General features: G+C 43.3%; 2 protein-coding genes across 4 annotated transcripts; both read left to right on the top strand.

Annotated features, from left to right (window-relative positions):
• Nucleotides 1-1,200: 1,200 nt before the first annotated feature.
• prickle3 (prickle homolog 3) lies at nucleotides 1,201-18,594 on the top strand. Of its 3 annotated transcripts, none has more exons than XM_068333492.1 (11): nucleotides 1,201-1,340; nucleotides 7,112-7,194; nucleotides 13,456-13,639; nucleotides 13,840-13,953; nucleotides 14,572-14,709; nucleotides 15,018-15,221; nucleotides 15,732-15,918; nucleotides 16,054-16,386; nucleotides 16,459-16,764; nucleotides 16,850-17,242; nucleotides 17,364-18,594. In XM_068333492.1, the coding sequence occupies exons 1-11, from the start codon at nucleotides 1,299-1,301 to the stop codon at nucleotides 17,819-17,821; spliced, it is 2,442 nt and encodes an 813-aa protein (XP_068189593.1). In that variant the 5' UTR covers nucleotides 1,201-1,298; the 3' UTR covers nucleotides 17,822-18,594. The 3 variants fall into 3 exon arrangements, with proteins under 3 accessions (XP_068189593.1, XP_068189599.1, XP_068189608.1); XM_068333498.1 differs by lacking the exon at nucleotides 1,201-1,340 and adding an exon at nucleotides 6,235-6,435; XM_068333507.1 differs by lacking the exons at nucleotides 1,201-1,340; nucleotides 7,112-7,194 and adding an exon at nucleotides 10,855-11,836.
• Nucleotides 18,595-18,932: 338 nt separating this feature from the next.
• LOC137607630 (protein FAM110A-like) lies at nucleotides 18,933-22,064 on the top strand. The gene is made up of 2 exons (XM_068333532.1): nucleotides 18,933-19,203; nucleotides 20,324-22,064. Exon 2 carries the CDS (start codon nucleotides 20,526-20,528, stop codon nucleotides 21,795-21,797), a length of 1,272 nt encoding a protein of 423 aa, XP_068189633.1. The 5' UTR covers nucleotides 18,933-19,203; nucleotides 20,324-20,525; the 3' UTR covers nucleotides 21,798-22,064.
• Nucleotides 22,065-22,577: the final 513 nt, after the last annotated feature.

The following is a 22,577-nucleotide window of genomic DNA, read 5'->3' as shown; positions in this document are numbered from 1 at the left end:
GCTTCTGTACTGCGCTTCATTCATTCCTTCAGTCATTTTCTGTCCGCTTCATACGCTTGCGAGAATAAATTCTGAAAAGACCCTGGAGTGTTCAATCTTTCTTCTATCCTTCTTCACCACTAGATCATCACCTTGATCATCCTGGCTTGCTTCGCCATATTTAACAATAAGCTGTACTGCATAGTACCAGTCACTGAACTGGCCTTGACTGCAATAATTTTAGGCATCTGCATCAACCAGCTGGACCAGTGATTGCAGCGGGTCGGCTTGACTGTGATCGTGAGTCCTTCAACGTCTTACCACGCCGTCACACTTCCATGGTCGCTCAGCGCTTCACCTTCTGCTTCCCTTTTTTCCTGCAGGATCTGGGACCTGTTGGAATTTTTGCTGCTGTGTTCCTCGGCGTTGGTCTGGAGTGCCTCATCTGCTCAGGCGGGAAGGGTGCTCGTATCACAGGCGGAGACAGTTCACTTCCATGGACTTAATAATCAAGGTGTTTTCTTAACGTTTTGTTGCTTGTATTTATCTGCAAGAATAAAATGTTGGAATGATCATCACTGTCCTGTTGGCCTTCAACGCCTTTATCATCGTATCTTCTCTCACGAAGGAGCACCAGGCAGAACACCCCAGACTCTACCGGTGAGGACAGAAGATGCTTTCTATCAGACTCCAAATTCAAGAACAGTCTGCCTTGTTTTGTGTTACCAGTTAGATTTTTTTTATTCCTCTTCACAGATGACAGCGCTTAAACTCCCAAAACCAGCCCACCTCTGGAGGGGCGGAGGGGGTGTTCATAGTTTTATTGTAAATATGTTCATCTGATAAAAAAGGGGCGGAGGGAGGGGGAAGCTCACAATGTATTGTAAATACAATGTTCAGTTGATAAAGGGGGGGGGGTTCATAGTTCATTTTAAATGTTCAGCTAATAAAGGGGGGGGGGAGGAGAGGGAGGGGGTTGTTCATACTTTTTTGTAAACGACGTTAAGAGTTATTAAAAAAAATTCTACACGTTAGTGCACAACTACGTGAGAACTAGAGAAGCTTTTGTCCAACACGTTTTTTGTGCACTTTATTTTAAAAAAAAAAAGTCGACCGGAAGTTGTACTTTTTCATTTCCGGTAGCTTGCTAGTTGTCGGAGCAGTGAAGCTCAGGCGGAAGGAGGAGTCTGGCGCTGGGGGGGGGGGTATCATTGACTTCAACACAAACTGTGTGACTTAAAATATTCACACTTCTGTGCGTCTCCCCTCCGTTTGTTCACCTGGGAACTCTTTTGTTTTTTAACATTCCAACTGACGTCATGTTCTTGCGCGGCTCCAAAAAGCGACGGTCGAACCGCTCGGTAAGTAAATTATGTTTTACTTTTATTTCTGAATGAATTTCTATAACTCTGTAAAGTAATTTGAGAACCGGTTTCGCTAGCTTGTTCTAACTCTCGATACGTATCGTCTGAGTCACTTTTAAAGTAGACTCAAAATGAACGTTTAGGCTCTTGAACGCACAGGACTATCCGAGAGAAACTTCGTCCCACCTTCACCTGGTTTTTGTGTCGGTGGAAACTCATGGTGTTCGTTGTAAAAAAAAAATAAAAATTTCACTTATTTCCTACACTTAAAATAACGTATTTCGTGTTCAATTTGTAATATTCTGAACGAGAAAGCCCCTGCTAGCTGTTACATTCTTTGTTTCTTGAGTCATTTCAGGCGCCCCAGGTATACCAGGAGGGGTCAGGCTACGTCATTCAGGGTTTTTTCTTTTGTTTTTTTTAAAACCTGAGCAGGTTGGGATGTAGTAATTTAAACTCTTAACGTGTGTATTGTCTTGTTTTCATCACAACACCAGTTGATGCTTAGTTAAATGATACCCATGTTGGACTTTTGCCCAAAACGTTGTCTTACCCTTTTGGTCATGATAAGCTTGTTTTTGAGGCGGAAGAACAGCTGTCTGGATTTGGAACATCTGGCTCTGCAGTACACAGGATATTTCCAGACGACTGCTGCAGTCTTTGATAAATTCGTGTTGATTTTATATAGAAAAGACCAGACCATAATTCCCATCTTTAGGCTAAGAGATCACTAATGTTTGAACAATAGATTGCAATTTTTTTGTTTGTTCATCTTTGTCCAAGGAAGAATTTATCAGATTTTGTGGTAGATCCCTGAACCTCATCAAATTGTTTCTACAAGAAATCTGAAGGCTCAAGAGAAGCATATCATTTTGTAATATCATAAAAAAAACCATGATTCCATCCCAAATAAAAATACCCAGGCAGGGACAACTCATGATAGTGCACTTGATTCTTGGAGATTAATATATATTTTGAGGGGGTCACTATTTGTTGGCTTGCAATAATAGAAGACAGTCGCAGAAAAGAAATTAAAGTTGTGAATAATAGGTAAGTTAGCTGTGGATGATATATCTTAATAGATCTGGGGCTGTCATTATGAAATCATATTCTCACCACTCCCAACATTCCTGTATCAGCATGAGAAAAGTCAGCTCTGAATCATGTTACTACACAGATATGATGATAGAAGAAGGTGCATCTGGTTCTCAAACCCAGAGCAACATCCAGCTTCATGGCAATGTTTTGTAACACGTAATGGCTTCAGATAGAGACTTAATGATTTATAATTGAAGCATTCCATCAGAGACATCGTGAGTAAGAAAAAAATCATAGATATTACATTTGATTTTTGTCATCAATTTTATGCTTTCTTTGAATTTTTTTCATTTTGCATATGGGTTTCTTTACAAAGAACTGACATATCCCTTGTATTATTAAAATAAAATCAGTAGTAGTAAGTAGTAACTCTATAATAGCTCAAGATGTTTTGTGAAAAATATTTTTTTAATAACTTCCAAGTATCTAGAGCTTCTCATTTCCATCAGAAATAAATCTGCATTTCATTTGCTGAAGCTTACATCTGGTGAACCCGTCCAGTTGTAAAAGTTTGTTCGAATCGACCTTGGAGCAGGAAGAGGCAATGCATCTACGACAAGAGTTAACAACAAGGGCTGGACCACAACATGGAGGGGGGGGGGCTGCTGGAGGCTATCTATTTGATCCTGTCCCACCAGGAGAGGTGCGTCTACCCTCAACCTCTGACCACTTCTGTTAATGTTTGAGCTGTCACAGAAGAGAAGCAAAATCTAATGTTATTTAAATTACTTCAGGGTAAATCAGTGCACTTTCCCTCTGATGCAACACACCTGACCGGCTTTCAGGTTGCGTGTTACCTGGTTACACAGTCATTTGGTAGCAAGCTGGCACTCAAGCAAACTGAGGCAGCGGCATGTGACTAAACCCTATACCCACTTAGTGGAAACAAAGGAGCTGATATGAAACGTCTGACGCCAGCCGAAGTGTAAGCATAGGAGCTGATGTGAACTTGTGAATGTATTATTGACTCTGCCAACACATAGTTTAGAAGCAACTTCCCCCTCACCACTCCCATCACATCCTTTAACTCACAGCACAACATGTAAAGCCTCATTGTTGAGACACAAAGTTTATCTTTTGGAGTAAACTGAAAGGAAACATAAAACCTTCAAGTGTGTGTAGCCTTGACTTCCAGGATGTCATCATGATAAGGAAAAACTGCAGGAAATGTAAAGCTCACAAGCAAACAGGCATCAGTGATTAAAGAGTAAATTAGAGGTATTTGGCTATTCTAATAAATATTTGTCTTCAATAAACATCGTGCAACATCAGTCCAAGAGTTTTACTGTCAGAATGTTTTTTTTAACAAATCAAAAGATTTACTTCAAGCCCAATCTGATTAAATGCATCCACATCAGCACAGATGGCCTTTCTTCAATATGTATGGACCTGTGTCCATATGTCAGTCACATTTTTTTGAGTTATTCTGGTTTTATTAAATTGAAAAAATACATTTTGTCAATTTATTAAATACATTCTTTAGTAATTCTTTTTGAGGAATTAATTTTTTGCTACTCCAAACACATGTGCATGTATATATATTTGTACAAGCCCATACACACACACACACACACACACACACACACACACACACACACACACACACACACACACACACACACATGTTGAAAATGGGAATATTTGTGGTGGGTAGCTCTTGTGTGGGGCACACCATGAGCAGCTTGTAAGGAGATGATGCCTTGCTCAGGGGTACCTTGGCAGTGCGCGGGAAGTGAACTGGCACCTCCCACTGCCAGTTCACAATCCACATATTTTTGGCCCACCTAGGTCTTGTCTGCCGCCCCAATCAATGAATTCTATTAGTGCTGTAATTCAAAGTAAAACTAATTGAGTTGACTTGAACTGAAACTTGGCTATTACTATTACTGTTTTTAGCATCTCTTCAGCTCTCTGTGAAGCTGTTGAGATCACAACATCATTACCCATACTCATTAGAAACCATAATTGATGCACCTTAATAAATGTGATCAATGACTTCATATGCTGCTTTTCTAATCCCATATGTGACAAACCATTTTGCAGCATTTTGCCTTTGTCTGCAGACAGACTCAAGACTCTGTTTTGGTATGTCTTCTTCCAGAGTAATGAATGTCATCTGGGCTGGTGTCTCTTTCCAAATGTGTTTTCATGAGGAGAAGGAAATCATGATTTATGTTCTTATAAATCCTGCTGAAGTCAGCTGATCACACTCCAACAAAGTGTCGTAATGAGAAGTTGACTGTGATAATAAAGTTAGCCTTCACTGCAGACCAGAACAGTTGCAAAATATGAGTTTGAGAAGAAAAAAATTTAAAATGTTTTTTTCATTTGTTCAACCTGTGAATGAAGACACTCTGTAGTGTCCCGACTCGAGTTATCTCCAAAAACTTCCCTGTTTAATGCATTCCATCTTGTCAGTGTGCAGACTCCAGTTAAGAAATATCAACGCTGGGATAAACAAGGCAGCACAGAACAAAACAGATCCCATTGCACTCAACTGACGGTGTGGCATTTAAAAACAGCGTGTAAATTATAGTTTACAGTCAGGTAGGACTGTACTGGACTAACAAGTTCATGTTCCTACAGAACTGGATACAGTCATCCATGCGTAATACTGACAGAAACACATCTACATCTTCGAACCTCAAAAACAAACAACAACACAAAATGCTACAGAAAGTGATTTTCCAGTTAATGTATCTGATTTCTCAACGCGTGAATGAAACCCTTACAATGACCCTCATATCAGTAAGATAAGCTAAGCAAATGCTATGCTAATCAAAGTAATGCGTTGTGATTCTTGATTTTTCTCATGAAGAACTCCGCAGAAGAAAACAGGCTGGCTGTGAACGGCGGTGTTGTTAGAGCTTCTGTTCAACCTCATGAGGTGTGCTGAGTGTGTGTGGTTAGAAAAAAAAAGAGATAAAAACACACCTGAGCAGGTAAGCACAGGTACTTAGCTGTATCACATATCTGCATTGATTTGTTTTGCACGTACGGAGATTATAGGTCTTTATGTGCAAGTTTTGTTTTGAGAAAAGCAAATGGGTTACATGATCGCCCACATTTCTTTGTTCCTTTGTGTGTTTGTAATCAAGATATCTGGAAAAGTTGTTAATGTTTTTGATGAAAGTTCTCGTAGGCCAGGGAATCTCGGCCTGAGGTGGAGTTGATTAAATTTCAAGAAAGACGTGCTAAATCTGAGTCACTTTTTCACTTTGTGAAATAGGTCATGTTGCTCAAATTATGAAAAATAATGATTAAATAAAAATAGATTCAATACGTTTCTATGATTCAGGAATTAGATGGTGTTTCTTGGAACGAGGAAAATTGGACTGAATTAATGTTATCAAAGTCAAAATATATCTCTTTGGAATCTTAAGGCAGCATTTTCTTCCAGGTTTTCATATCAAAAATTTTCTAATATTCGTTTTTTTATACTATTCTGATATTGTATTTTGCTGATACACCTTTGTTATTGTTGTTCAGGTTTTAGAAAAAGTTGTGTTGACATCGTTTCCTCATGTTGTTGCTTTTTTTTTTTTTTTTTTACATGTGAAAGAGTATAAGAGGCAATTGACTTATAAAATGTCTCAGAAAAAATAATTACCGGTACTAGTAAATAACATTATACGGAAAATGTTTGTGAGTGGTGAGTTATCGGCAACGACAGCAGGACTGCCCTGGAGTTAAGGCGTCCTGGAAAAAGAAAGTAGCGACAAAGTGTCTGCATGGAGAGGGAAAGGGTGCAGCTCTCATCCTGTGTCTGCTTCCTTCCTCTCATCTCTAAAAAGAGGGCTGTAGTCTGTGCTCACATACATGCATACGTGTGCCAGTCTGCAGGAATGGACTCACAAGTGGGTTTAGAGCTAGTACTGCTACCAATGCTAGTAAAAATACTGTAGTATTTTCAGCTGTAAGAAAATCCAGATTTTCACAGGAGGGGTGTGTTCATTCTGACCATCGGTGGTGTGGTTACCCTTTGTCAATGCAGGTAATCAGAGTACTATGTTTGTTTGTATGTTTGTTTGCTTGTGTTGAAATATCTCAAAGAGTTCATTGATTAATGAGCCAAAGACCGAGGATTTTTTAATTGGATTTTTGAAGCAAACCTGGAAGTGGATGCAGCTCAGGAATTTTCACTTTTGTTTGAATTTCTCAGTAAATAAAAGAGAAAACGAGCACATTTAGTCAAACATAGGTGTACAGATCAGTTGAATCTTAATTAATTGACACTCAGGTGCTTTAAAAAGGACTTTATGATACTATTTACTATTCTATTGCTCTCTGGCCGCATCAGTATGAAAACGCTTTAGCTATAGGGTGTAAATCCAAAGATACAGCTTATCCATACAGATGTTACATGCACTGTGCAACCACCAGGATTTTCAGAAATTGATGGCATTTAAAAATGCATTGAAAATCTATAGACCGCCCATACCCCACCTCAAAACGGTGCTGATTTATGGGCTGAAGTGATCGACTCTAAGTGCATTCGGCTCATGGCTTAACTGGAGGCGCTGCTCTCCCAGTGTGAGGCAGATGTTTCTGCTGCCATGCCTAGCGAGCAGCGTGAGTGCTAACAATGTTTTTTTAACCTCACTATCTTGTGTCATAAGGTATGAATGGTGCTTCACGGGGACTGAAGGGAGTTTGTGTTTTGTTTTCAGCAGGAGGAAGAGGACCCAGACAGGGGGCAGCCCTGTACCCGCTGTGGAGACCAGTGCCCCGGTTTCCGTGTCCACGGCTGGAGGTAGGAACCGCAGACTTCTCAAACATGACCGGCGCTGCCTGTTACCTAAGCAGGAAATGTTTGTTTCTCACACTCTGTGTTTACCTTTTGGCAGAGTTGCACTTTATCCTGTTATTACTTGGATTGAGTGCAACTTTTCAAAAACGAGGTTTATTTTCAGCGTTTTGATGCCATAATTTAAAAATGTTGCACTAAATATTCTTTGAAAAAAAGCAATGATTAAAAAAGTCTGCAAAAATGCTTTATTCTAAATGTTAACTGCTAAGAGTACAAAACTTCACCCTTCTAGATAAATTCATGTGACATAAAGATCCCCTTTCTTTTTTCTAAACCTATCGATATTTCCGTTCTCCAACTCAGCCTGTGTGTGCATTTTAATAGCCACACACATCTTAGGGAGGTCAGCTCAGCAACATCACGACAAATGAAAATCAGCTTAGCTGTGATGTGTGTACACAGTAAGAGCAGATATACATTAAAAGACAACAAACAAATGACGCCACTGGATAATCATGTGGCCGATCAGCCTGACCGACCTTTTACCCACGAAGAATCAGGACCTTAGCCTCGGTGCCATTAAGCCCTGACATCTCCACCACAAGCAGCTGCATTTAGTTTGTGTACACTCCAGATGCACTACAGACCGGCAGGATTACTGATAGTCAGCTTGCAGCATGTGCTGCGCGTCTGAGCCCCATTTAAACCTAAGACCTGCTCCCATGTCATCGCACTGTTTGTCATTTATTGTGCTGGAAATATGGCCATATGGGGGATTTGCTCACCGGGAGCCTTTTGAGATGAAAAGCAGCCCGTTGCTTTGCTTTATATCTTCTGCAGCTACAGAGATCAGCGAGTCTTCCTGCTGAATGAGTTTCTGTGGAATTTCCTTGTTTTATATTACGTGTTTATTACTACGTGTTTCAAGTCCATCAGTCTGCAGCAAAAGGAACTCCGAAAGAACTGCCAGTTTGTAGTACATCATTTGTCGCCTCTATGTATAAATCCGTGTGAAACCTCTCCAGATAACAATGTTTGTTTGTTCTTTCGTTCATTTTATCTCCCTTTTTTCTTTTCACTCTCTCCTTCTGACCTTTTAGTGAATATCCATCTGTATGGGTCTCTTGGTTACTCTAATCCTGTCAATCACTAATCAGATTAAGCCTTACCACCGTGATTGTTTCCATCTCAACAATTTCATGTTTCCCTCTGCCTCCGTGTCACTGCTGCTTTCCCTCAAAGGCAGATGATGTATTTTCATTAAGTGTTAATTAAATAAATACGTGTGTGTGTGTGTGTGTGTGTGTGTGTGTGTGTGTGTGTGTGTGTGTGTGTGTGTGTGTGTGTATGTGTGTGTGTGTGTGTGTGTGTGTGTGCGTGTGTGTGTTAGGGCTACCATGTATATATTTGGTAAAAGTCTAATCACCGATTATCTTTTCGATTAGTCACATTGAATGTAACACATCCACCTTATAGCATCAACATGAAGCTGCTCTTATGTAACCATCAGAAGTTTTTAGCTTGAAGTGTTTCAGGTATAAATTAACAGTAATACAATTAAGATCATAGTTCTTTATACCTTTAATGAAATATGTTTGTAGCAACAAAAAAAAAGTCTCCCCGTGTAGAATTTTGTGCAGCTGAGTAAAATAAAGAAAAGTCACTTGCCTAAATAACACAGAAATAAATTATTAGAGTTTTGGGTTTTTTTTAGGTTTTTTTCATTCCTTAACTTGTCTTCGGCATCTGTTTATGTAAATATTAACAGCTAAGTAGACAGTTAGCCTGGTCCTCTATTTTAGAAAAAGAAAAGTCTTCCGTGACCTGGGCTGTGTTTAAATTTTCTGAGTAGATTGTGTTGGTTTTTTGGTTCCAGACATAAAGGCTATGGATAACAGTCACCAAGTCTATAAAATAAATAAATCAAGGTTTTATTCTGTTCATTATATCCTGCTTCAAAGCAGTGATGCATTTTGTCAGCGTTCGTGTGTTCGTTCTTCCGTTAATCCGTCCGTTAGTCTACCAAATATCTTCTACCAAATTTCTTCGTTGCAGAAAGAAAGGTGAAGCAACAAGCACATTACTCGGTCGGCAAAGGGGATAAAAAGGAGATGATGACCTTGACCTTGAGAAAACTAGGTCAAGGTCAAATTTCAACTTTTGTAAACTCAGGAACCAGATAAGATAGAAAGACGAGGGGAAAGCCAGTATAAGACCATAGATCAAAGCTAGTGCTTTGATCAATGACAGTAGGTCAGAGCACTAGCTGTGATCTTCGACCTATGCAAGTAGGTCAGGGTAAAATTTTGAATTCAAGGGTGTCGCGGGACGTTGCAGTCTCTGACTGCATTGTTAAGACTGCATTCTCTGTACTGAATGGGCCCTGCATGGCTGTGGCTCAGCAGTGGAGAGAATAAAACAAAAGACGCAGGAATTCGGACCGCGTGTAACCAAAAGACTGTAATTTTATCTTTTGGCCTTTTCGGGTCTGCTCCTTCTATTCAGGCCGAGACAAAAGCTTGGAAGTCAAGATGTAATCTAAAACATGTGTGCTGCTGTCTACCCCTGGCCTCATGTTCCGGTGTACGCCTAGCCTCCATACGCATCATTCTCTTCACGGTTTATTTAATCTGCGTAGCATTAGCATGATGCTGTGGTTCACAGAAGATGTAAAGTTTTATATGGTTGGGCCAGATCTAAAATTACTTCTAGGGTGAGGTCACAAAGGCAGATGTCTTATTTAGATATTCCAAGCCTCTTAGCTGATCCAGAATGACAAACATGAAAGTGATTCAATGATTAAGATTTATGGGGGTCACTTTTTTAAGACCTCGGAGTCTGTTGCTAATTACATCTTCTTTAATAACCAGTTTAGACCCACACCTTCTCCTGGTTAGAGGATCATCCTCGCAGCCATGGGTGTAGCTGCTGATGCTTTCTGAGAGCGAAGTGATCCATCTTCATCCTGAACTTCCTCAGACAGAGGTGGGGATGAGGGGGGGGGGGGGCAGATGGTGGTTCCGCTGCTGGGCAGAATGCACAATTGAGTTAGTTGTGACCTGCAGGTCCCCGGCACGCTTCAAGAGTGTTCAAAGCCTCCATTGCTATCAGTCTGGGTGGCCGTGCTGCATTTGCTCAGACACTAATTAGAGGCAGAAGATTGTAGAACCAGATCCCATCTGTTGGGCCTCACCATACCCCGCTGCATTATGTCTATAGATTATTATTCTCAGCACAGAGGATTATTTTATAGCTGCTACCATGAATTCCACACCAGCTTTTATGACTAGCTGTATGATTTAACAGTTTATAGCACACACACCTCTTTAGGTATTTGTTTCAGCGCTTTATTTTCTGAACTGTTTTACTAATCATCATCCTTCAGTAAATCAGACAGACTTTTACAGCTGAATATTTTTTATCATGAAACTTTAACATTATCACTGTGTTCTCCCCCGTACACTGAGCTCCAGAATAGCTGATCTGTAATCTATTATAAACCATGGAACATCTGATCTTTGTGGAGAAATATTCATTTAATAAAATTCACAACCACTTCCTTATTCTCAAATTTTTTTTTTTATTCCTCTCAACCCCTGGATAACAGTACTTTTGCTTCACGCTATACATCTAAACACAGCGGTTGGTGTAGTAAAAAAAAAAAAAAAGAGAGACAACATTCAGATGGTTTGTTTTATCCAGCCTGCAGTCCATAATAAAATAATTCTTCCAAGAAGAAGGAAATGAGAACATCATTTCAGAAGCTGCTTCTAGACAATGTCGCGACTAAAAGTCTGTTGCTACTTCGATAAATCTGATCCTGGAGTTGCCTCAAAAATGTTTTGGGAACAAAGCAACACAAAAAGATATTTTTGTGTTGCTGTCAAGACAGAGACATGAGTTGCACTTCCTCCTCTGTCAGATTCATCCTTAGGGACTGACTAAAGTCAGATAAACAGGGATGAACTACTCACCAGTGAGTTGTGTTGACAACACCACTATGACAGTCGTGCTGCCTGTTTTATATTTCACCAGAGACACTTTGTCATCATGCATGCTCATTTATTTCGCACCACATGACGAATGCTCCGCAGCACAGCGTCGCCACCAGACCCAAAATCTGCTCCTCTCTGCTCTGATTAATAAAAGCACCGACGCAAAAGTCATCCATCTGTTACGAATCAGTTACAGCAGGCTCGTGGGAGGAAGAGAGACGTGTTTACTCCTCCTGATTGTCACTTGACTTTTGTAGCTTCATAGGCAACGTGAGTAAATAGCTGGTCTTTAATCTAAACGCCTGCTGCATGTGTACTTTAGCTTATCTTTTTGAGTCAACTTGAAAATCCCACGAGATTGTGTGTACGTTGAGAACTGAGCTTGTGTTTTATTCAGCGCATGGTTGTTTCACAGCTTCTTGTCCGATCCCACCAGCACCGCGGGGAGGGGGAGGAGGATGGGAGTCGGGGGTGGCAGGGATATTGAAAAGGGTCGAGCAGGCGGATAAATGATCACATGGGAAGGAGCTCCGGTGGAATATCCTGTTATCACTAGAAGGCAGAAGTCAACGCCTTACGGGACGGAACACGAGTCTGGATGGGAAGCCGTCAACAAGCCAGCGCGGGATAATTTGTCATGATTACAGCAGGTACTGGTGAAGCCGTGTTTTAATGTATTAACAGGATTAGAGGTACAAAAACTCAAAACAGTTATTGAGTTGGGAGATGAGGATGGATTGAGTCTTCTGTTTTTCAGTGTGGCAGATTTTTATTTTTGTTTTCCCGACCTTTGGTTCTTTTTTCACAAATCTGTGGGATCTTGAAGTGTAATTCATGCTGTGCGCCGTAAAACTGTTTCCTGACAAGAGGGGTGTGTGGGATTGTTGACATGCGACTGAATTCTTTATGATAAATAATGCATTTCACCTCCTCACAGTTTTAATAATTAGTTGCCATCTAAACCTCCGTCAGCCTGACACAGCTGTCGTGTTTTGAAATGAATAAGACAGACATTTTGTATTTTTATTTATAATAATGTATTGTGAACTTTATCATCTATGAGAGGATTAATTGTAGGTGTGGACACACTCTTCTAACTGCAGGATATCTGGAGAGCGTCCTGCCTAAAGAGGGATGATGTAATTAATTCAAAACTACCTCCTACTGTAGTTTGGCTGTTGTTGGCACCCGCTGGTTTGATTGGATGTTGCGGGGGGCGGGGAGGGTGCTGATGGGGTGAGATCTGGTGCAGTCATCCCACGATGCCCTGGGCCTCTGGCTGTGACCACCTACATCACAGCAACCCCCCCTCCCACTTTACACACATAAATACAGCTGGAGTCAGATCTGTGCCAACACGGCTTTGCCTGAGCTGACCCCCCCCCCTTGTGTTTACTATCATTCATTTTATTTCTACGTGGTGCCAGCTGCACATTCACGCTGACATGTAACAATTATCGCTTGATGGGAACGTTTCAAAGAGAAATGAACTTTTTACAAGACGACTGAGGAGAGAAGGAGCTCTCACACACTTGGGAGTGCTTGGTGTTATCGTTTTGGTGTGTGTGGAGGGAGGGGGGGTGTTGGGTTCTGGAATAAAGCAGCTTTGTGGTTGCAAACTTGAGCCACAAGTGCCAGCTGGCGCTCTGTTATGCAATCGTAACAGAGATGCACACACGCATTGTCCACATCCACTCACGTAAGTGGCGCTCGCACCTCGCTTTCACCCCGGGGCTCTTTAGTCTGATTCCCATCACAAAGAAGCACACCCACCTCCAGACTGAAAGTGGCGAGGTGTCCTCGGTACCAGATGAGGTGTAACATGAGATGCGGGGAGATGAGATCCTTCCACTCTTGGTTTTGTGCATCTCTGGTTATAGTTTGTTTGTGACGTTCTGGTCCTGATGCAGATCTAGTGCCACGTTAACTAGATGATCCAATCCTCAGTAGAATCTGTCGTGAGACTGACGTTACTCCTATTATTGAAATGAATTAATTTGTTAATTTTTTTTCAGCTCTGAATTCTCTGTGACAAAATGTCCCCAATGTAAACTTGTCTCACAATCCACATGGTTGTAAACTGGCGGAGTGCTTGATGTGTGGAGAGCATGACGTTTATGGGTTTGCACCATATTACCTGAAGCACATGGAGAACCCACTTGAACAATATCTCCAAGTATCCGACACCTGATCTACTTCCTCCTGTGTTGTGCATCAGTGAGAAGCCCCCCAGGGATGACTCCGCTCTGATCTGCTCTTGTCTCTGTAGGAAGATCTGTGTGCACTGCAAGTGTGTGCGAGAGGAGCATGCCGTGCGCTCGGTGCCGGGCCAGCTGGAAAAGATGATGACCAAGCTGGTGTCAGACTTCCAGAGACACTCCATCTCAGACGACGACTCGGGCTGCGCCTCCGAGGAGTATGCCTGGGTCCCACCCGGTCTCAAGCCTGAACAGGTAACAAAAAAAGATTTACGCCACCCAAATGCGCAGCACGCTTTAAATCAGACATGTTCATACTTACTCAAAGCAGTTTATGAGGAACAGTTAAAAAAAAAGGAGTTCAGCATTTTGGATTTATGACTCCAGCAAGATGAATTCCTCTTTGTCTGCCATCACATAGGACTTTATGGTACCACACTCATCTCCTCTTACAGGTATACCAGTATTTCAGCTGCTTGCCGGAGGACAGGGTGCCTTATGTGAACAGCCTGGGGGAGAGATACCGAATCAAACAGCTGCTGCACCAGCTTCCGGCCCACGACAGCGAGGTAGCTTCACCTGCAGCTTCAGCTCCATTTTGTGTGTTCGTATCTTTGTCTTCACTGCTGATGTCATGTCAGTGTGAGGGCAAATACTCACAACTTTAAGTCTCGTGAATTTGCTTCATCTCAGTATCTTCTGACAACATTTGATGTTCAATCTAACATTTGATTGTTTTTGTTAATTACACATAAATGACTTCATTCCTATAGAACCAGACGGAAGAGATAATTAATGTTTCTGGAGACAGAAATGAATAGATGCACTTTATAAATGCACCGACGACCACTTCGATGCATAAATGGTTCAGTTGGACATAGAACTCCGTATTTCTTCATTCCAACATTTTTCCAGAGCAAGAAGGAGATTTCCTTTCCACTATGACAAATACAAGATCCAATGGATTCAGCAGCATACAAAGCAGCCCAGTATAAGATTACAAAGTTACTTTTAAACCATACAAACAAAATACTTCTTTGCAGAACTTCTTTGATTTGGGCATGACCCATCCTCAGACTTATTGTCACATTGAGGGAGAATTTAGGGTAAATCCTGTTTAGCTTGATCTCATCTACACGGATCATAGAAGTCGAGCTTTGACTCAGTTCTGTTGTGCTTTCCTGCAGCCGCAGTACTGTAACTCTCTGGATGACGAGGAGAAGAAGGAGCTGCGTCTCTTCAGTCAGCAGAGAAAAAGAGAAAACCTGGGAAGAGGTGTTGTCAGACTCTTTCCAGTAACTATGACAGGAGCGATCTGCAAGCAGGTATGACGGCTTTTTTATGATACGGTCAGTGAACACAGCAGATTCCCTCATGAGACAGGCCAGCGTGAAGCTAAAAAACAACCACAGAAGCCTCATCAAACACATCAGAGGCAGCAGATGTAGCATTTATTTTATTACACTGGAGCTTATTCAAGAGCATGTAGGTGCAGGTATCGCTCAGAGGCCACAATGCTCTGGGGTTTAATGATTACAAGGCCGTATGAGGAAACTAAAGTGCAACCTTCACCATTCATCACCACCTGACTTCCTTCCCCCTGCACCACCCCATCCAAATGTGTTTTTTCCAGTGTGGCAGACAGATCTGCGGCGGCGACATAGCCGTGTTTGCCAGTCGGGCCGGGAACAGCAGCTGTTGGCACCCCCAGTGTTTCCAGTGCGTCTCCTGCAGCGAGCTGCTGGTCGATCTGATCTACTTCTACCAGGACGGGCAGATCTACTGCGGCCGGCATCACGCCGAGAGGCTCAAGCCCCGCTGCCAGGCCTGCGACGAGGTGACGGTCTGATGAGACACACTGAGTTTCAACCCTTTGAACCCAAAGGCAACGTTTTTTGAAAAAGGCTTTTAAAATTAAAGCAAAGATCATTTTGAGTGAGCTGTGGAAGACATGAAGCTCTTTGTTCAAGGCTGACCTGTGTAGACGTATCCTTTAATGAATCATCCAGATCCTGTCAGGTGCTTTACTACTGCTGTATTTTATCATTTCCCTAATCAGGCTTGGGTTCATCCTGGGGTATTTGCAGATAAATCTGTCTCCTGTTTTTTTTTTTAAATGGCGTCTCAGTGTGTCTTAAAAGATTAGTAGACGTATTTGACTCATGGAACTGGCACGACTGACCCATTAGAGCTCTTTAGACCCAGAGGATGGAGCCAACAGAATCTTTTTTTTTTTTACTGCTATCTCATTCACCCAAATTCTCAGTTCTCATGTTTACGACTGTGATTCATTTACTTCTAGATCCATGAAATAACCACTGTTGTTCCTGCTGTCTCTCCAACTCAGATTATTCTTGCGGACGAATGTACGGAGGCAGAAGGAAGATACTGGCACATGAAGCACTTCTGTTGTTTCGAGTGCGAGGCTTCGCTGGGCGGCAAGCGTTACATCATGAGAGAGAGTCGGCCATACTGCTGCTCCTGCTACGAGTCCATGTATGCAGAATACTGCGATACGTGTGGAGAACATATAGGTACTGAATGCGGTCCAAAAACACTCAATTCTAGTCAGCTGGAGTATTTATAACGAGTGTTCTCACACACTGAGTTTCATTTTCATGTTCTACAGCTGATCTATATCTCTTCTGTGATCACAAAATCACTTCCAGGTATCGACCAGGGCCAGATGACCTACGAGGGTCAGCACTGGCACGCCGTGGAGTCATGCTTCTGCTGCGCTCGTTGTCGACTACCCCTGCTGGGGCGGCCTTTCCTCCCCAGAGGAGGGCTCATCTTCTGCTCCAGGGCCTGCTCGCTGGGCGAAGACCCCGACAACTCTGACTCCTGTGACTCGGCGCTGCAGAGCAAACCGCCTCAGCAGAAACACTGTCCAGATAAACCCCAGAAGCCAAAGTGCGGTTCTCCGCTGAAGCCACTAGAGGGCATCAAACCTCCTATAACGCCTGGAAAAGACTGCATTCAAGCTGCGGTGGAGAACATAGGTAATGCTGGTACTCTTGAGTTACGCTTTGAGTTCAAACATAGAGGCTGTCCTCACGCTTCCCTTCTCTCAGGTATTCACTGCACCGCTCCGGTTCAGAACGGAACTCCTTCACCAGGGGGTCATCCCCATGCCAGAGGTTCCTACTCACCCCTACCCCACATCCACCTAGGAAATGGCTTTGGTCCATCTTGGCCCAGCGATCTGCCACATTACGGTTTACTGCCAGGTGACTGCAGTGTCAAACCTCCTGTCTGTGCTATTCAGTTCCAAGAAGAGCTAAATAGGGATGCTGGGCTAACCGGACTCAACTCAAGAGGGACTTCTACTGCTAAAGACTGCATGAACTGGGTGGAAAGGACAAATAATGCTATGCAAGGTATCAAAAACATGTGTTTCTATAAAATGATGCATTCTGTCCTCTTTTTCTGAATTCCATTGTTTCTCTCTGATTTCATCTCCAGTCTTTTCCTCCCACAAAAACTCTCATATAAACCACATCACCTCACCTGACTCCCCTCCCCTCCCGCCCGACAACCCATCCGCCCTCCCGCCCCCTCTGCCCATAAAATCACGTGATGCATCTCCCTGGGAGTCACCTCCACCTCCGAACGTCCCACAAATGGAGGACACACCCTCTGATTTGCCACCGCCGCTGACCCGTAGCAGCACGGCGAGGGTCAGCTTCAGAGAGCCGATAAGCAGCAGCTACTCTGTTGACGAGGACGAGTACGAAGAGGAGAACGTAGAGGAGCCACAAGGGAGCGAGGAAAATCAGCAGGAGGAGGAGGTGGAGGGAGGTTTTGGAAGCAGGTTGAATCTACAGAAAGGCATCCCACCACAGATGGATCTGCTGGGTGAGACTCAGCTTTGGGAGTCAAATTTTAGAGGGGGAATCTAATGCTGCAAAGTCTGGTACCTAATTTGACAGGTTTTGTTATGGAAATGTAAATAAAGTAAATTTCTTCTTCCAATCAGATGGATCTTACCACCAGCGGAATCTACGTAGAGGGTGGAGTCGTTGTCGCGTCCCGTCCGACCCTGCTCTCCACCCAGAGGCTGAGAGGGGCTCCAGGCGCTCCAGGTCCGACCGGCCCAGGCTGGACGCGCTGGACTGGAGGGCCGAGAAAGACAGAGAAAGACGAGGATCAGCCAACACAGCGTCACTGACCCTCAAGTCTGGCCGGTACAGACATGAAGACTCCTGCTCCACGTGCTCTTCCTCCTCAGATTCAGAAGAAGAGGGCTTCTTCCTGGGCCAGCCCATACCTCTGCCACCACAGCTACGAAAGCAGCAACCAGAAGTGGCAAAAGAAAGAAAGGGGGAACAGGAGAAGGAGATGCAGAGGCACAAGGGGTTGAGAGGCAGTCTAAGGAGGAGCCGAGCTAACAGTCTTGGTGCTAAAGACAAAGATAAAGCCTGTGCTATCTCCTAACCCCTGATAAATAACTATTAAATATTGCTTAAATAATGTTGCACAAGTAGAACTCCCTCTGGTGTCTGTGTTGATTAATAACATATTAAATCCAGCACATTCCCTGCTCACTACTTAACAAAGGAAACCCCAGAATAATCACTACTCTCACGAACTGGCCCATCGTCCTTCAGACTTTTGAAACCTTGCAGTAAAATGTTGAGTCATGTCAGCAGCTATGAACCTGGAGTGATTGTGTTTGAGTTGTATTTTGACATTCACAGAGAAAACTCATTAGTCTGTCTGAATGCAGCCCGCCGTGACCCTTAAGGGAAATGTTCCAACTTTTATTTTTAACATTATTATTTCATGTATATGACCAAGAACTGATCACACACACACACACACACACCTCAGTTGTTTATTTGCAAAAGGATTATGTCGAGTTCATTTTAAACTCCAACCGTTCTCTGCACTTACATGTCATTTTTTTTATATTGATGCAATATATTACTGTTATGAATATAAATGGCCAAATGTTGTGGGACAGAATGTGGTGACGTCAGTGATTATTTTTTTTGAAGGTTAACTTTTAATACATTTTGAAACAAAACGTAAACAAAATAATGCGTACATGCCTATCTTTACTTAAAATCAACACTTGAAAGTCATTTATTTTTGTATCCTCGGTGTAGGTCACAGTTGGTTCTTGTCTCATTCTGGGCAGTTTGGGAAGGAAGAGAATAAAACTTCAGTCTCTGACTATTTTAATGGCATTAAATGTGTCTTAATTGTTTATGTCATTGAGTTATTTCTGTCACATGTTACCTTCGCGCTACGTTTCAAACGGCAGAAACTATCTGCAGTGGAGTGCAGATTAATTATAACTATTAATTATAATACCTGCATAACTAATAACTAACCCACTTGGTTTTGAACAAATTAGGTTCCAAACTAACTACGTTTTGAACTAACTTGGTTTTTAATTATTATTTAACAAACAGTGTATATATGTTATTATTTAATTATTACTTATGTTTACACTGTAAGTTTGCACCTTTATGCCAATCCTGTTTTCAATAGCCCCTTGGGGACAAATAAAGTTTTTTGAATTGAATCGAACTGCAAACACGGGCGGCTTATCGTCTCGCCAGCAACGTCAAACAAAGGCAACGTCACGTGACTGCAGAAGTCAGGTCCTTTACCCTTGCTGGAGCGCGTCTGGACCAATCATCGACGAGGGGGGCGGGGCCAGGAGCGGCACACATGAGTTGTCAAACAGGTTCGTCTTGAGCCATTTCGAGCCGTCAGCGCGTTCACCTCAGCGAGGAAACTCCTTGTTTTCGTTGTGTCGGAACCAGAAACCCGGTAGAGACTCAGAAGATCCGGCTGAGACTGTCGAGGTGAGTTTCCTGTAGAAATGGCCAAAAAAACAAAACAAAAATAAAAGAATTGAGAGCCACCATACACCTCTATACAGGCCTGAACTTGTCAGGGCAAGATTAGCATGTAGGCCTGGCATCCATGTGGGACACTTGTTTTTGTTGTCTAATTGTCTTTTTGTGTTCCTGCTCATCTTTTTTACTTCCTGAATCACTTCATGTGTGTCATTTACTCACAATGGCCGAACATGCTAGCTCTTGACTTGAGAAACACCAAATTAGAGGCTCTATTTCTGTTTGTCTGACCCACCTCTTGACATTCCTCATTGGTTTGTAATGACACTAGTCTGCCACCTTAATAATACACATCACGGCACTGGCTTGTCTCTGCTGGTGGATGAAGAGCACTTGGTTTTTTTGTTTGGTTTTTTTCAACCTTGGGGGAGACTTCCCGACAGGTAAGAATGGAGGTACAACAACATGTGTGTCAGCTCCATGAGAAGGAGTTCAGACTGGCTCAGACTGGAATGGCAAATATGTAGAGAATGTGACTCTGGGGGGGGGGGGGGATGCAGACCGCTTAAGTATTTCAAATACATATAGTAGCTAATGGATGTGCACAGACACTTGTGCAGTTATAAAGTTCATTATAAATAGAATCTCTTAAGCAAAACAAAGAGGAAGACGAGTGAACAGATCAGCCTTTAAGGTTTGAGTGTGTTTAGTTAACGGCGGAGGACGGATCCCACCTCCTACGCTGGCAACAGGCTGCTTTATTTAAAGTCAAGGAGCCATTGTTCCTGTCGCAGCTGTTGCTGTGTGGATCTGCTCAGTTTTGCCTCCAGACAATAGCTTGTTGACAGCTGTCCTGATGCGCCTCCCCATCACCCTCCACACACACACACACACACACACACACACACTAACTACTCACTGAGAAATAAGTGAGCTTTAATGTGCGTTTGGGTGGTAATTGTTTGAATCCTTCTGCGCCGCCAGCCAATGAGCTTTTTAAAATGGAGAAGGCTACGAGAGGCTGATTGGCTGCGGTTCTTTTTATGGGTACTTGATAGAGTTGGTGGTGTTGTGTTAGAGTAAGTGTTTCTTCCACGCTCCTAACTCGTGTGTCTCTTGTGCACAGGAAGTTTAAAATGTCAAGATCTGGTTGAGATGCGGAGGTTACGTCTCCCCAAAAATGGAACGGAGCTGATCGGGAGCGAGCTGCACAGAGGCTCCAAGACGGGATAACTTCCCAAAACCGGTGATATTTACTCCACCGAAGAAGAAGAGGAGGACGCTATAAACTGAAAGCACACAAGGACAGGTACTACTAGTTCTACAAAATGCCTTTGGGGACTCTCCAGCATGCAGTGAGACAACCAGAGAGAACGGTTCTGGCTGCTAAACCATTACGCCTGAGACCCAAGGGGCCAGTGGGGCCGGAATACTACCGTCAGGTCCCCCCGGTGGTGGGTAGACCGAAGCAAAGCGCGGTGGAGAGACTGGAAGCAGACAAGGCTAAATACGTCAAGAGTCAGGTTGCTCTTTCCAAACAGCAGCCGCTCAGACCTCCTGACGTGGGGAAGCCGCTGCTAAAGCCTGACGCCGCTCTGCGCCCCACCAGGAAGACGTCCACCCCCACCAAAACAAAAAAAGACGACGTTCAGCTCAACTTGGAGCATTTGACTAATCTGATAAGCGAGGTGAATGACGGGCCCCAGTCCAGTTCCACCACAGACTCTGTGGACGGGAAGGCGCCCGACTCTACCGCCTCTTCTCACAGCTCTCCTTGCGTCACACCCGAAGGAACGCAGAAAAAAGAGAGACCCAGTCCACCCCCCCGTCCGAGCTGGTCCACTCCAGCCAAGGTGAGATTAAAAGCCTCTGAAGCCACCAAGGTACAGAGTTCCAGCGCTTCCTGTCCTCCGACTGCAGGGACGGTGCGTCGAGTGGACGTGATGCCTCAGGCCGGCCCCGTCAGGATGTCCTGCAGACCCCATCAGTACATCCGGCAGCCGCTTCAGCCCATTCCTTTACATTTCCAGTTTCCACTCCGCATGGCTTCTTCACACCTGCACCTCTTCCACCCCAGAACCACCTCAAGTCCATCACCTCTGAAACCTGCTGCTGGCCCGCTGAAACCCGACCACCCTCCGTCCTCTCCAGCTGGAAGCCCCATCTCTGCTTCACCTTCCCCCGACATCCTCGCCTTACCCCCGGCTTCCCCAGCCGTTACCCGCCTATCCTCCTCGAGCTCCCGGAAACGCCCCTCGCTGACCCGGTCGAAATCGGACATGAGCGACCGGTGCTCCAGAGCCGGGACGGAGCTGGAGCGCTTCTTTAACCTTTGCGGTCTGGACCCCGCAGACCTGCACGAGTTGACAGGATCCAGCTCCGACATCGTTTCCATGGCCCGTTTTCGCAGCGTGAGTGCTCCAGGCTCCGAGTGCGTAGCCTCGGTCGCCGAGGACGACGACACCGAGGAGGACGCAGGCAACGCGAAGGAGCGTGCCCCCTATGGTGTTTCTGTTATTGAGAGAAATGCACGTGTGATCAAATGGCTGTACGGACTGCGTCATGAAAAGGACAATACAAGTAAGAGTACCAATTTATAGGATGGTGTTTAATAGTCTGAAAAAACTTTAGCTCAAAAGCAACAGTTTCATGATGCCAGTATGGCAAAACACAAGAGATGGGTTCTCATAATAAACCTGATCGATGTGATTCATCAAAGATAATATCTGCCGAATCAATCACTTCCAAATGGTTGCTTTATTCTTAATTTTACTGTGAGGATTTTTTTTTTTGTTATGTTACCTTGGAAAGTGTTTTAATGTGTCAGAGCTGACTGGGAACTGATTAAAGATGGAATGAAGAAAAAATACCTTGTTTTTACTTTTACTCAGTAATTTATATACAGAAGCAAATCAATCATTCATCATTCTGCCAGCCGTGAAATGAATGATAATGTAAAGATCAGGAAGAGGAAGAACTTGATGGACGGGCTTCTTGGAGGAGGGAAGTTTCCCTTCCGCTCCACAAGAGGTCAGAGGAGCCCAGGCTAATCGCTCGCTGCCGCTTGCAGGAAGGAACATCTCTAAGAATAAAGAAAGTGTGTTCCAAACTAAAATCAGGTGCATTTAGGTTTTACATGAGGGATGAAAAAAAAGTAACTTTGTAAAGCTTAAAGACATGATTGTTTAAAAGTAAAAAAGTTTAGAAAATTTAAAAAAAAATGTATGAGGGAAAACAAAAATGTTTAAATTCCTTTTTATGCGTGTTATTTCATTTATGGTATTTATGGCGTTTAATTTCACCTGAAACCAAAGCCAATCACACTTTTGCGTAAAGATTAAAAAAAAATTTAGTTTTGATTCATTCATTCTTCTACTTAA

The sequence above is a fragment of the Antennarius striatus genome, chromosome 2 (assembly GCF_040054535.1).
Source record: "Antennarius striatus isolate MH-2024 chromosome 2, ASM4005453v1, whole genome shotgun sequence".
In the NCBI taxonomy this organism is placed as follows: domain Eukaryota; kingdom Metazoa; phylum Chordata; class Actinopteri; order Lophiiformes; family Antennariidae; genus Antennarius; species Antennarius striatus.
This window is presented reverse-complemented; position numbering and strand designations above follow the sequence as displayed.

What these genes read in the sequence shown, in the direction of transcription:
- prickle3 (XM_068333492.1), top strand. Translation starts at nt 1,299, where the DNA reads ATGTTCTTGCGCGGCTCCAAAAAGCGACGGTCGAACCGCTCG. An exon ending in TTCCGGCCCACGACAGCGAG is followed by an intron (nt 13,954 to 14,571) that starts GTAGCTTCACCT and finishes GCTTTCCTGCAG; the next exon opens with CCGCAGTACTGTAACTCTCT. An exon ending in AGCTGCGGTGGAGAACATAG is followed by an intron (nt 16,387 to 16,458) that starts GTAATGCTGGTA and finishes CCCTTCTCTCAG; the next exon opens with GTATTCACTGCACCGCTCCG.
- LOC137607630 (XM_068333532.1), top strand. Translation starts at nt 20,526, where the DNA reads ATGCCTTTGGGGACTCTCCAGCATGCAGTGAGACAACCAGAGAGAACG.